Genomic DNA, 15,947 nt, shown 5'->3' on the forward strand with positions numbered 1-15,947 from the left:
ATTTCTCAACAGATACACTGCAGGCCAGAGAGAGTGGCATGAAGTATACAAAGTAATGAAAGGCAAGAGTCTGAATCCAAGACTACTGTATTCAGCAAGGCTATCATTCAAAATTTAAAGAGAAATAAAGAGCTTTACAGACAAAAAAAGGCTAAAGTAATTTACCACCACCAAACCAGCACTGCAAGAAATCCTAAAGGGACTGTTGTAAGAAGAAGAAATAGAGAGAGAGAGAGAAACACAGGCATAAAATAAAAATGGCAACTAGTAAGTATCTATCGATAACCTTAAATATAAATAGTTTAAATGCTCCAATCAAAATAGGGTAGCTGATTGAATAAGAAAACATGACCTATATATATGGTATCTACAAGAGACCCACCTCACCCCAAAACACTCACACAAGATTAAAGTGAAGGGATGGAAAAAAATTTTCCAGCAAATGGAAATTTAAAAAAAGCTGGTGTAGCAATACTCATATCTGGTAAGACAGACTTCAAATCGAGGGCCATAATAAGAGACAAAGAAGGTCACTACATAATATTAAAAGGATCAATCCAACAAGAGGGTATAACCCTAGTAAACATATATGCACCAACAAGGGAGCACCAAAATATATTTAAAAAATTCTGGAGGACTTCAAGGGAAAGATCAATAGCAATACAATCATAGTGGGTGACTTTAACACCCCAGTGACACCACTGGATAGATCTACTAGAAAAAAAATTAACAAGGACACAGAATCCTTAAATGACGAACTAGATCAGTTGGATTTAATTGATATTTACAGAACATTTCACCCCAAAGCTGCAGAATATACATTCTTCTCAAGTGCACACGGGACATTCTCAAAGACAGACCACATACTAGGGCACAAAGTAAGTCTCTACAAATTCAAGAAGACTGAAATCATATCAAGCATCTTCTCAGATCACAATACCATGAAACTAGAAATAAATTACAACAAAAACACACAAAAATATTCAAACACTTGGAGGCTAAATAGCATGTTATTAAACAACGAATGTGTCACCAAGGAGATTTTAAGAAAATACTTTGAGCAACTATATATGCTAACAAACTGGATAACCTGGGCAAGATGGAGAAATACTTAAAAATATACAATATGCCTAAACTCAATCAGGAAGAATCAGAAAACCTGAACAGGCCAATAACGACTACTAAAAGTGAAGCAGTAAAAAAAAAATACACCCCCAGCAAAGAAAATCCCTGGACCAGAGGCCTTCACAGGTGAGTTCTACAAACCACTCTAAGAAGAATTAACACCTATCCTCCTCTAACTATTCCAAAAAATTCAAGAAGATGAAAGACTTTAAAGCTCTTTTTATGAAGCCTAATTATTATCCTAATTCCAAAACCAGATAAAGAAACTGCACAGATATAAAATTATAGGCCAATAACCTAATAAACTTAGATGCTAAAATGCTAAAAAAAAAAAATAACAGTAAATCAGATCCAGCAATACACTATAAAGACCATACACCGTGAACAAATGGGATTAATTCTGGGGATGCAAGGATGGTTCAATATTCGCAAATCAATAAACATGATACAATATGTATCATGAAATAATATGAAAGATAAAAGTCATATGATCATATAAAAAAAAACAGACAAAGCATTCAACAAAATTCAGCACCCATTTCTGATAAAAACTCTCAGCAAAGTGGGAATAAAGGGATCATACCTCAACTTAAAAAAGGCCATATATGACAAACCTATTGCCAACGTCATACTCAACAGGCAAAAACTAAAAGCATTTCACTTAAAATCAGAAACAAGATAGGGAAGTCCTCTTTCACCACTCTTATTCAACACAGTACTGGAAGTCTTAATCACAGGGACCAGACAAGAAGAATTAAAAGGTATCCAACTGGGAGAAGAAGAAAGTAAAACTGCCATTATTAACTGATGGCATGATATTGTACATAGAAACCCATAGAGCTCTGGCTGGTTTGGCTCAGCAGTTGGAGAATCGACCTGTGAACTGAAGGGTCTTGGGTTTGATTCCTGGTTAGGAGCATGTAACCTTGATTACAGATTCGATCTCTAGCCCTGGTCAGGGTCATGCGGGAGGCAACCAATGTCTCTCTGTCACATTGATTTCTCTCCCCCCCCCCCCACTTCCTTCCACTCCATCTAAAAATCAATGGAAAAATATCCTTGAGGATTAAGAAAGAAAAAGAAAGAAAACCGTAAAGACTCCACCAAAAAAAACTACTTGATTTAATAATTACATTCATCAAAGTTGCAGAATATAAAGTTAACACCGGGAAATCAATGGATCTTTTACATAACAGTACTGAACTCTCTCAGAAAGAGAAACAAAACAAACAAACAAACAAAATCCCATTTACCATTGTAATAACAACAACAAAAAGATATCCGGGAATAAACTTAACCAAGGAGGCAAAAAACCTGTATTAGAAAAACTTAGGACATTGGAAAAGGAAAGGAGGAAGATAGGGGGTTAATTTCCAAAATATACAAAGAACAAGTGATACAAAGAACAAGTGGAAGCATATTCTGTGTTCATGGATTGGAAGAATTAATATCATCAAAATATCCATACTATCCAAAGCAATCTACAGATTCGACACAATCCCTATTAAAATACCAATGGCATAATTCAGAGATCTAGAACAAATATTCCAAAAATTTGTATGGAACCAAAAAAGGACTCCAAATAACCACAGCAATCTTGAGAAAGAAGAACAAAGTTGGAGGGATCACAATACTGGATATTAAACTATACTACAAATCCACTGTAATCTAAACAGCCTGGTACTGGTACAGCCTGGTACAACAACAGGCATATAGGCCAATGGAACACAACAGAGACCCCAGAAATCAACCCACGTCAATATGGCCAATTAATATTTTATAAAGGAGGTAAGATCATACAATGGAGTAAAGACAGTCTCTTCAATTTATGGTACTGGGAAAATTGAATAGGTATATGCAAAAAAAAATGAAGCTAGACAACCAACTTATACCATGCTGAAGAATAAACTCAAAATGGATAAAAAGCTTAAATGTAAGTCGCGAAACTATAAAAATCCTAGAAGAGAACATAGGCAGTAAAATCTCAGACATTTCCCATAGCATTATTTTCACTGATACATTGCCCAGGGCAAGAGAAACAAAGATAAAAATAAACAAATGGGACTACATCAAATTAAAAAGCTTCTGCAAAGAAAAGGAAACCATCAACAAAATTAAAAGGGAACCTACTGCATGGGAGAACATATTCATTAATGATACACATCTGATAGGGGGTTAATTTCCAAAATATACAAAGAACTCATACAACTCAACACCAGGAAGACAAACAATCCAATTAAAAATGGGCAAAGGACTTGAATGGACACTTCTCCAAAGAGAACATACACATGGCCAACAGACATATGAAAATACTCAACATCAGAGAGATGCAAATTAAAACATCAGAGAGATGCAAATTAAAACGACAATGAGGTATCACCTCACACCTGCCAGAATGGCCACCATCAATAAATCAACAAACAAGTTCTGACAAGAACGGGGAGAAAAGGGTACTCTAGTAAACTGCTGGTGGGAATACAGACTGGTACAGCAACTTTGGAAAACAGTATAGAGGTTCCTCAAAAAATTCAAAATGGAACTGCCATTTGAAGCAGTGATCCCGTTTCTGGGAATATATCCTAAGAATCCTGAAACACCAATTAGAAAGAATATATGGATCCCTGTGTTCATAGCAGCACTATTTACAATTGCTAAGATCTGAAAACAGCCCAAGTGCCCATCAGTAGATGAGTGAATAAAAAAATTGTGGTACATTTACACAGTGGAACACTATGTAGCTGTAAAAAAGGAGTTCTTACCCTTAGAAACAGCATAAATAGACCTGGAGACTCTTATGCTAAGTGAAATAAGTCAGTTAGAGAAAGATAAATATCCAATGATCTTACTTATGTGTAGAATCTAATGAACAAAATAAACTGAAAAACAAAATAGGGCCAGAGGTATGAATGCACAGAACACAATAACAGATCTCAGGGGGGTAGGGGGAGGGGACAGACAGGAAAAGATTAATAACAACAACAAATATGTATGTATACACACACACCCATGCCTGGCCAGTGTGGCTCAGTGGTTGAGCATCAACCCATTTACTAAGAGGTCACCGGTTTGATTCCATGTCAGGGCACGTGCCCAGGTTGTGGGGCCAATCGATGTTCTCTCTATCATTGATGTTTCTCTCTCTCTCTCCCTCTCCCTCTCTCTCTAAAATCAATAAAGAGCCCTGGCCAGTTTAGCTCAGCAGTTAGAGCATTGGCCCACGGACCAGAGAGTTCTGGGTTTGGTTTCCGCTAAGGGCACGTACCTCGGTTGCAGTTTGTCCCCAGCCCCAGTTGGGAGGTTGCAGTTGTGTGGGTGGCAACCAGTCTATGTCTCTCTCACGTCAATGTTTGTCTCTCTCTTCCTCCCTCTCTCCCTCCCGTTCTGTCTGAAGATAAATGTAAAAATGTCCTCAAGGGAGGATTAAAAATAAATAAATAAATAAATAAATAAATAAATAAATAAATAAATAAATAAAATCAATAAAGAAAAGTAATAATATTCTAATAACTATTCATGGTGTGAGATAGGTATGGGATTTAGCAGGATGATCACTTAGTAATTGTATAATGTCCACTCACTGGGGTATATACCTGAAACTAATATAATATTGTATGTCAAATGTAATTGTAAAATAAAAAATGATTTAAAATAAAAAAGAGCCCTGGCTGGTTTTGCTCAGTGGTTAGACTGTTGGCCTGTGGACCAAAGAGTTGCAGGTTTGATTCTGGTCAAGGGCACATACCTTGGTTGTGATTCAATCCCCGATCCTGGTTGGGGTCATGCAGGAGGGAACCAATTCATGTATCTCTCTCGCATCAATGTTTCTCTCTTGCTCCCTCCCTCCTTCCCTCTTTCTCTCACTTTTCTGAAGATAAATGGGAAAATATCCTCAGATGAGGATCAAAAAAGAAAAATTTTGTTTTTCATGGGGTCAAGTATATATAACATAAAATTTGCCTTTATTGAAACTTTAAAAATTCTTGACAGTATTACAGATATCTCCCTTTTTCTCTTTTTTTGCCCCCTCCACCCATTACCTACCCCACCCCAGGCCTTCCCCATACTGTTGTCTGTGTCCATGATTAATGCATATATATATTTTTTTCTTTATTGATTTTAGAGAGAGAGGAAGGGAGAGGGAGAAAGAGATAGAAACATCGATGAGAGAGAACATTAATCAGCAGCCTCCTGTATACCCCCCACTGGGAATTTGGCCCACAACCTGGGCATGTGCCCTGATTGGCAATTGAACCGGCGACTTCTTGGTGCATGAGTTGATGCTCAACCACTGAGCCACACTGGCCGGGCTGGAATACTATTGACTATGCTATACTTTACATCCCCATGAGTATTCTGTAGCTACCAATTTAATTTGCACTTCTTAATCCCTTCAACCTTTTCACCCATCCTCCCAACCCCCTTCCCATTTGGTAATATTCAGTGTTCTCTGTACTTATGGGTGGGTCTGTTTATGTTCCACTTGTTCATTTATTTTGGTTTTTAGATTCAACTGTTTATAGATATGTATTTATTGCCATATTATTGTTCATATTTTCTTCTTTTGTTCTTCTTAAGACCACTTAACATTCCATGTCATACTGGTTTGATGGTGATGAACTCCTTTAACTTTCTGTTGTCTGGAAAGCTCTTTATATGTCCTTTGATTGTAAATGATAACTTTGCTGGATAGAGTAACCTTGGTTGTAGGTCCTTGCTTTTCTCCACTTTGAGTATTTCCTGCCAATCCCGCTGGCCTGCACTTTCTGTTGAGAATCAGCTGACAGTGTTATGGAAGCTCCCTTGTAGGTAACTAACTGCTTTTCTCATTCTCTATCTTTAACCTTTTGCATTTTGTTTATGATGTGTCTTGGTGTAGGCCTCTTTGGGTTTATCTTGTTTGGTCCTCTCTGTGCCTCCTGGATTTGTATGTCCATTTCCTTAGGTTAAGAAAGTTTTCTGTCATTATTTTTTCAAACAGGATTACAATTTCTTTCATTCTCTCTCTTCTTCCAGCACCCCTGTGATGTGAATGTTAGTACTACACTTAAAGCTGTCCCAGATCCTTCAAATCTTTATTTTTTTTAATTCTTTTTTCTTTTTGCTGTTTTGATGGGGTGTTTTCTGCTTCCTTATATTCCAAATTGCTGACTTGATTCTCAGCTTCATCTACTCTACTGTTGATTCCTATTAATCATTCTTCATTTCAGTTACTGTATCCTTCATTTCTGACTAGTTTATTTTTATGGTTTGTATGGCCTTTCTCATGCTGTTGAAGTTCTCACTAAGTTCTTTGAGCATCCTTATAACCATTGTTTTGAACTTTGTATCTGGTAGTTTGATTTCCTTCACTTAGTTCTTGTTGTGGAGATTTTTCCTGTTCTTTCCTTTGGGACCTGTTTGACTCTGCATTTTCTGCTTCCCTATGTTTGTTTCTATGTATTTGGTAGAACTGCTATGTTTCTCAAACTTAGTAGAGTGGCCTTGTGTAGTAGATGTCCTGTGGGGCCCAGTGGAGAGCAGCCTCCCCAGGCACCTGAACGGGGAACTCCAGCTACACCCCTATGTGGGCTGTGTACATACTTCTGTTGTAGTTGAGCCTTGATTACTGTTGTTATCACCACTGGGAGGTACTGATCTCCAGGCCAATCAGCTCAAATAATGTTTGCATCTACAGTGGAAGAGCTGCTGTATGGAGTCAACCCTAAGGAGCAGGACTTGTTTCAGTAGTGCTTTGATTCTCACAAAATCGGCCCCTTGAGTGTGTCACTTGTGGAAGTCATAGAGTTGTAATCCAGTGTGGTCTAAAGCTGTCCACTAGGTGCACTGTCTCTGAGGCCTCCCGGGAGGTACAAGGTCAGCCACTGCCTATGTCCTGGCTGGGGCCACCCAGCACAAGCTACAGAGCAATCTGCAGATGGCTCCTACTTGTGCTGAGTTTGGAAGCGCCTAAGAGAGGTCAAGCTGTGAATCAAGGCCACCTTCTGCTAGTGCCAGGCCTGAGGCCACTTAGCACGGGGTATGCTGAAGCCAAATCCTGCTTGTTTGAGAGATTTTAAGAAAGTCCAAATCATGAAGCAGGAGATGCCATTTGTATAGAAAAGCCACTGGAAACGGCTTAGGTGGGCCCACAAGTTGGGTGGGGAGGGGTCTCAAGGAATCACCAGGATGGGGCTAAGAGTGTGAGCCAGGTTGAGACTCACGTATGGCACAAGCCTGTCAGCTCTGTAGGGTGTGGGAGGGTCTCAGGAAAGAAACAATGGAAAGAAAAATTCTGCCGGCACTTTTATCTGGCAGAAAGCTGCATCCTCCCACCCCAGTTCTCTTCCTGATGCCAGACACTTCTGTTTCTTCCGGTATGTCACTGGTTCCTTTCAAGCTGCTATTCTAACACTGGAGCTCAGAGGGAGTGAGTCCAAGTAAGTACACAGGCCCATTAAGAGGAACTGCCTGGGACTCCAGAAGCCCTTAGTCTCACCCAGCCATAATCCCCGTTGGATTTTATAGCCAGAGTTATAGGAACTTCTCTTCCTGGCTCTGGAACCCTGGGCTTGGGGGCCTGGTATAGGGCTGAGACCCTTTGTTCCTCAGGCAGGACCTCCACAGCCAAGATATCCCTCCCAATTTTTATCTTCCACACATCAGTATGGGACCAACCCATTCTGTGTCTCTTCCCCTCCTACCAGTTGTGATGTGTCTTCTTCTTTATATACTTAAGTTGTAGGACTTCTATTAAGCTAAATTTCAGGCAGTTCTGAGTGATAGTTGTTCTGTAGTTTAGTTGTCATTTTGATGTGGTTGTGGCAAGATTTGAGTATTGCATTTACCTATGTTGCCATTCTGACCAGACAGCTCGAGATAATCTTTCTTATAGTTTGCTTGCTTATTTATTTATTTATTTATTTATTTAGTTAGTTAGTTAGTTAATCCTCACCCAAGGATATTTTTTCCGTTGATTTTTTTTGTTTTAGAGAGAGTAGAAGGGAGGGAAGGTCAGAGAGAGAGAAAGAGAGAAGGAGAGACATATTGATTGGTTGCCTCCCGCATGTGCCCCAATTGTGGCTGTGGGTCAAACATGCAACTCAGGTATGTTCCCTTGACCAGAAATTGAACCTGCAACCCTTTAGTGCATGAGCCAATGCTCTAACCATTGAGCGCACCAGCCAGGGCCTTATAGTTTATTTTTTTAAAAAGAGCCCAATGTAATGCTGAGAAAGTCCTAAACCCATGAAACTTGGTAGACTCCAAATTCTTTATCCATAAAGCTTACATTAATAACCTGTCTCGAAGGGAATGTAACTCTAAAAGAAAGGACACTAGAGTTAATCCATAGAACCTAGAATGGAGTATATATGTACTTAAAGACAGTAAATTTTGTTTGTTTTTATCCTCATCCAAGGATATGTTTTTACTGATTTTGAGAGAAAAAGGAAGGGAGAAACAGAGAGAGAGAGAAACATCAATATGAGAGAAAAACACTGATCAGCTGCCTTTGTACACACCCCAACCAGGGACAGAACCCACAATCTAGGTTTGTGCTGGAACTGGGAATCAAATCCACAACCTTTTTGGTGTATGGATGACACTCCAACCAACTTAGCCACCCAGCCAGCGCAATTTTGTTGTTTATAACTAAACTAAAATTGTGAACTGCAATGGAGTTGACAATTACCATTGTTATCATCTTGTGTATTTCTCACCAGTTACAGGTGAATTAAGTAATGGCAATATTTATCTCAAATGTGGTAATGAATGGCACAGTGTTCTGCAAGTAACCATGTATTACATTTAACATCATATTATTAAAAATATATTATTATATGTATTAATGCTATCATTTCCTATTTCTCCAAATGTAACTGCCAATAAGTGTTGATCCCTACATTTCCAGTCTGCATAATAATAGTGAATAATCTGCAAAACTTTCAACAATAAAGATAAAATAATAATAATAATAATAATAATAATAATACTGAATAGTGGAAATGTTTAAATGGTACACAGTATTCCAGATGATCAAAAGCTTTGGAGTCAAACAGACTTAGATGTGAATGAATGACACCGTCATTCACTAGATATGTAACTTGTAGCCAAGTTATATCTTTAATTCAACTCCTGTCATTTCTTTAACACTATCTCAAATGATTAGAAAAAGTAATTTTATAAACTTAATACTTTGTGTCTGTAAACTAACAGTGTATAAGATCAGAAAGGTCATAGAAATTCTGCCAAAATCAAGCTATTTTGTACCGTATTTCCACACCACCACCAAGGAACAGATGGTAAAGATTAATTGTCTTATAACTTACAGGCATGTAAGTGATAAAATTACCAAAAGAACTATTATTGCAAAAGGTAAGCAATTTTGCCAACAAAAATTAGGGAGCTGAAAAGAATTAAAAGTGTTAAAAGTCAGTTCAGAATAAAAATATTCTTGGTATTTTAGGGGTGGGAAGTGAAGAAGGGGTAGAAAGAGGGAAAGGGAAGAAAAGAACAATAAGTTCTATAGACTTCAATTTTTCTTTCTTTCTTTTTTTTTTACAATAACCACAAAAATGAGCTATTAGGATTAGGAAAAGCTATTAAAATGTTTGCAAGGATGTTTAATCTAAGTATACCATAGCAAAACCATAAATAACAATATAGAGCTTTAAATAACATAGACATGATAATACAAAATTACCTAATTATAGAAATTCTTTAAATATAAAGTTTTTTTTTATTTCAATCAATGAAGTAATTAACTTTACCTGCTTTTTTCATAACTACAAAGAGTTATATTAAAGAGGTATAACAATATCATAAAATGCTTTTAATTACGACTCCCCTATTCCACCAGACTATGAGCCCCACAAGGTAAAGAACGTTTGTTGGTTTGATCACTGCTGTTTTCCTAGTACCTGAAATAAAATAGTGCTCAGCATATAGTAGGTGTTCCATATTTGATGATAGGTTACCTCCCCTCCTAATTATCAGCTTTTCAATACATAAAGGAAAATATGTCATCCTTACTTTAGAGTCGTTTATTGTGTAATTATTCTAGTTATTTATGCATTACTTTGAAAAAGAATTTAAAGTAATACAAAAGATACTATGTATTTCTTCAGTCCGCTTTTAAATTTTCTTCAGATTTATGAACATGTTTGTATGTTTCAGCCTTCCTAAACTTTACTAAGAGGATAACTTGAATAAAAACACGGAGCTTCACAATGCAACCATTCATCACTTCACTCTCTACTCATCTCTCTGTCTTGCAAATTTCTCATGCAGCATGAAGGCAACAACCATGTCACTTATTTATGAGTAGGAGGAAGTTTCCCACTTCCTGGTGTATAATTATTAATAAATTCTCTCAAGGTCAAGCTGCTCCTGTACTTTCTCCAAACAGCAGGTCATTCAATGTCATTCTGTCTAGTGGTATAATTTCTTAATTTCCACAAGAATTTATTCCCCTTTTTCCTTCTCAGTCAATTTTATAGCTTAGTACAATGTATACACAGTACTCAAAGAATATAACTAGTTATTTTAAAATATTTGATAACTAAATACATCACTCATTTTGGCAAACACACATGATCGATTTCTTCAAAATTAACAAGATTTTTCTCCCCTGAAAGTCTCAACTAGATAGGCAGTCCTTAAGACAAATACCTAGCCCTGGACGGTATGGCTCAGCGGTTGGAGCGTCGGCCTGCGGACCAGAGAGTCCTGGGTTCGGTTCATGGCACGGGCACGTACCAAAACAAACAAACAAACGACAAATATCTAATTTATGACTTCCTAAAATCACACAGCTGAGTTCAGTTCTATTATTACTGTTCCTTGTTATTATTACAGCAGGAATGAGGGGCTGGTATACAATAGCCTTTCTTTGATAAATAAAAGAGAAAAAAGTTCCTGAGACTTCAACAAGGAAAAGATAAATTCTTAGCCTTCCAAATCCACAAAGATGATGGAACCTTGGTGCCATTACAATTTTGATTGAGCTATTTTGAATAAGGTTTTCTGTGAATCATCATAAAGTTTTAACTTTTCTTTTTAAATAGGGAAATGTTCTAAAGTGACAGAAAATGAACTTCTTGCATACTACATATTTTGTTTTTTTTCCTCACCCGAGGACATTTTTCCATTTTTTATACAGATAGAGTGGGAGGGAGAGAGAGGAAGAGAGAGAGAGGGAAACATCGATGTGAAAGGGACACATCAAGTGGCTGCCACCCGCATGACCAACCAGGGCCGGGGACAAACTGCAACCAAGGTACATGCCCTTAGCGGGAACCGAACCCGGGTCTCTCCAGACCGCAGGTGGATGCTCTAACCGCTGAGCCAAACCGGCCAGGGCGTACTACATATTTTGATTTGTGAACTGCAAGCTTCATGCCTGCTGGAATCAAGTATACCATAATTTCCTATATCCTTATACAAATGAATATTCTACTTATATGTATTAAGAATAGAACTTTATATTTTAGTTTAGGTTTCAGTAAAAATAAGAGAATAACTTGTATTTTCATAAGAAATACACTTTAATTTAATTAACCCTTATTTATTGACTCTCCAAAAAGTAATACAACTAATATCAAAATCAAATTATGACTGCTAAGCCCAACTCCATTACATGATATAATATTTCACCTTGGTATCCTGAGTGTAAGAGAAGCAGTGTTACAAATTTCTCAATATTATCAAACATTCTCTCTTTAACTAGGTTAGGACAATACCCATATTGCATCTGTGTATTTTTTTTTTTTTTATCCTCACCCGAGGACATTTTTCCACTTTTTTGTTAAGATAGAGTGGGAGGGAGAAAGAGGAAGAGAGAGAGAGAGAGAAACATCGACGTGAAAGGGACACATCGAGCGGCCGCCACCTGCACGACCAGCCAGGGCCAGGGACAAACTGTAACCGAGGCACGTGCCCTTAGCGGGAACCGAACCCAGGTCTCTCTGGACCGCAGGCCGACTCTCTTACCGCTGAGCCAAACCGGCCAGGGCTCATCTATGTATTTTTTATTTACACAGATATACACATATAATTAGCAAGGCAGTTCAACAGACTACCACTACTTTCAAATATTTACTGTAACATGCAAGAAAAAGTAACTTACTGTCTCGAAGTGTTTCCCAAGCCCACTGATCATTTTTGAAGAAGAGATGTCGTTTGATTTCTTCCACACCATTTCGCCCTAATCTCACCTCTCTGAAAATTGGGAAGGAGAAAAGTTATTAATCACTTAAGATGTTATTATTATAATCTGTCCAGATTTATTTGTTGGCAGAATGCTAAATCTGTGCAAGATAAATAGGCCTAAAACACCCTAAAATTATATTGATTACCAGCATAATTTTCTGCTTAAATAAAAAATAAGGTGAAGGCTGAGAATTTTTTAAAGAAAAAAAGTCTGCCTGGTGTGTCTCAGGGGTTGAGCGTCACCCACGCACCAAGAAGTTGCCAGTTTAATCCCTGGTCAGACACATGCCCAGGTTGTGGGCCCGATTCCCAGTGGGGGGCATGCAGGAGGCAGCCAATCAATGTTCTCTCTTGTGGATGTTTCTGTCTCTCCTTCTCACTTCCTCTCTCTCTAAAATCAATAAAGGAAAAAATAAATAAATAAAAAAAACCAGATTTGTTGATACTCCATGACTTCTGTTGATAACAATAATCCAGATGAATCACTCACCCTGCTTCATAAGCATAATGAATAAAACACAGCAAATCTTAATAACTTTTAAAAACAATCCTAATTATACATTTATTGTAACTAACAACTTTACTTCCCATCAGAAGCTAACAAAAACTCAGAAAGGCATTTTAAATTCTAAATTTCCATTTATAATCTACTAAATATTTCTGACCAATCAAAAACCAATAATAATTAATTCTTGACATGACTACGAAATTGAGTGCTTTATTGGGACAAGTTATTGATGCCTGACCTCAACATACAATGTTTAAAGATGTGCCTTTAGCTGATTTCAAAAGATGAACTCAGCAAGTTTTCTTCTCTAGTAGTGCTTATAAAATAGAATACCCTGAATCCCAAATTTTTTTAGGAGTTAAAAGGTAAATTGCTTTAGATATGGGATACCTTTTAAAGAAGTTTTCACGGTTTTCTCAGACTAGACTAGGGAACCTCTCCATGATTCTACAGAACACAGTACTTAATTCAGAGTACGTATCTCTCTGTACAATAAATGTCTCATTTGCTTATCTATTTTCCCCAAAGAACCATTAGGTAGTGGAGAACAGAAGCTATATATCTTGTTCATTTCTATATCCCTAGCACCTAACACAAAGCATAGAAACTATGTTTACATAGCACACACATTAAAATGTAAAATTTTGAAAAACTGTAATTTTCAGTTTCTAAGAGACATATAGAAGGAGGATAAATTAATTAAAGTAAATCTGAAATTGAGAAATATTAAAAAATAATAGGTCTCCCTAGTATTCAAATTAACAACATACAACTATAATGTTAAATATAATCTTAGTCATCTGGCTCGTGTTTAAATTTAAAAATTAAACCACAAGGGTCTACATAACATGCTATTTTTGTTTCTAAAACACATGCATGCATATATATACGATTATTATATCTAGAAGGAAGAAGATAGGAAATATATTCTTTTTTAGAGCTTTGCACTATTTACTTAATTTCAACAAGCACATACTGTATATAATTAAATCTTTTTTCCAGCTCTACTGAGGTATATAGACAACATTTTAAGATATTTAAAGTGTACAACATGATGATTTGATATACACACATAGTGAAAGGATTCCCCCATCAAGTTAATTAACACATCCATCAACTCACATGTTTACCCTTTTTGTGTGTGAGAACATATAAGTTCTACTCTTTTAGAAAATTTCAATTATATAATACAGTGTTATCTTGAATGGCATCAATTGGAAGATAAATCACCATTGTTCTATCACTAGGAAAAATATTTTCCCAATTAAATTAATACAGGCCATTGATTATAATATGCACTTTATTTCAGAGATGCTAACATGTTAAAAAAAAATCTCAGATGCAATAAAATATACCATCATTTTAATACTTAAGTTAAAAGTTTAACAATGAAATACAAAGAATCATCTGGTCTAGCCATCAGAAAAGAATATATTCTAGCTCAGTTTCCTCGGTATAATGAGTTGTGATCCAGAAAAAACATTCAGGAAATCGTAAAATTATATTAGGTTTCACTATCATAAATTATTTTGGAAATGGTAGCATTTTTATTCCAATACTTCAAACACAGGTGCTCAGATATAGACCTTAAAAATGAGTAGCAAAATGAGAGGTAAATTCAATGTTTAGATTGTTTACCTGTCAGTAAGGAAGGCACAGATAAGATTTTTTGCTTCTTTTGATATGTCATTATCATCAGGAAAAGTAAGTGAATTTTTGTGGTTCATAATCTTACTGTAAGTTCCAACCAGAGAATCTGCATAAAAAGGTGTATCACCTGAAAATTTGACAAGAAAACAAAAGCACAAGACACATTACAAAAAATCAGTTTCAAAGGAAGAATCAATGTTACCCATTTAAAGATTACTAAATATACATAAACTAAAAACATACACTTAATACGTAAAAACTAATACATAACAAAGTTGCTTTAAATCTAGTTTTAAAAAACATACACAAAAAGCAGGTTTGGATCAGTTTGTTTAGTATAAACAAAATCAATATTGCTTAATGTAGTATTTTAACAGAAGAAACTAAGTGGTCAATTTTGGGATAAACAACTATTTTAGAGGTACGCAAAATTCTCCTTTACTCACCTACAAGCATTTCATATAAAAATACCCCAACTGACCACCAATCACATTCTCTTCCATAATAACCATCACCACCTTGAGATTTTAATACTTCAGGGGAAATATAATCAGGTGTTCCAACTGCTGTATCACATCGTACCATACCTTCCTAAAAAGAATTGTAGGCCAAATTTTGTTAGGATATAAAGTCTCAATTATTTAAAATGACATATAATCTGTAGAACTAATAAATCTTTGGGCTATATCAAAATGTAATGCAAACTTAAAAATTAACAAATAACTTAATCATATATACATATTATATACACAGTACGTATATTCCTAATATGTGTATACATAAGTAATTTTTATTTTATAATAATACAAGACACACTACCAATATTTATTATTCCCCCAGTTGTGCCAATATAATGACTGCATCTTAATTGCAGAGAGTAAGTATATAATAAACCAATGCAAACAGACTGAGGGGCTAATAGGATGACTCATTTGATATTACTATATAAATGCTGATTTAATTATTTTTATTAAAATAGCCGTTTAATTTAACAATACTTGAAACTGAGGAAAACATGTAAGAATTGAATGTACAAATATAAAAACGGGAAGCACGGGAAAAGGTTGTACTAGTGTTAAGAATACTGAAACATCTACCTAATATGCATTTTAACTGTCAAAAAAACCTAACCATACAAACCTGTTACTTATTTTAGCTGGTATTAATGCAACAGAATTATAATTAAATATTCACACAAAAGTTCTCCTGTACTGTTTCCTTCTAATCAATAATTTTCCTTTTAAAATTATAAATACAACTTCCTGGATATTGTTCTGTGATAAGTTTCAACTGAAAATAAAGCAGCATAATTGCTACTTCAGCTATAGTTGTTATTTATTATATAGTGAGAATAGATATCTTTTAAGCTTGACTCCAAATGTTAATAGAAGGCTACGTAAAACACTAAAAATGACACATTATTGAAACCTAGTATTTATGAAACTCTAATTTTAACACTGGCATTAGTATTTAGGGT

At 36.0% G+C, this 15,947-nt stretch overlaps 1 protein-coding gene across 6 annotated transcripts in view; it reads right to left on the reverse strand.

Moving 5' to 3' along the window:
* Positions 1–15,947, reverse strand: part of ROCK1 (Rho associated coiled-coil containing protein kinase 1) — a 186,881-nt gene that overhangs the window by 102,155 nt on the left and 68,779 nt on the right. For all 6 annotated transcript variants that reach the window (XM_036245219.1, XM_036245220.1, XM_036245221.1 and 3 more), the window contains 3 exons: positions 14,917–15,061; positions 14,459–14,597; positions 12,230–12,321 (listed from right to left, as the gene is read on the reverse strand). In XM_036245219.1, the coding sequence (XP_036101112.1) occupies positions 12,230–12,321; positions 14,459–14,597; positions 14,917–15,061 (376 nt within the window). The remainder of the gene's footprint in view (positions 1–12,229; positions 12,322–14,458; positions 14,598–14,916; positions 15,062–15,947) is intronic.

The sequence above is a fragment of the Molossus molossus genome, unplaced genomic scaffold (assembly GCF_014108415.1).
Source record: "Molossus molossus isolate mMolMol1 unplaced genomic scaffold, mMolMol1.p scaffold_m16_p_6, whole genome shotgun sequence".
Classification (NCBI taxonomy): domain Eukaryota; kingdom Metazoa; phylum Chordata; class Mammalia; order Chiroptera; family Molossidae; genus Molossus; species Molossus molossus.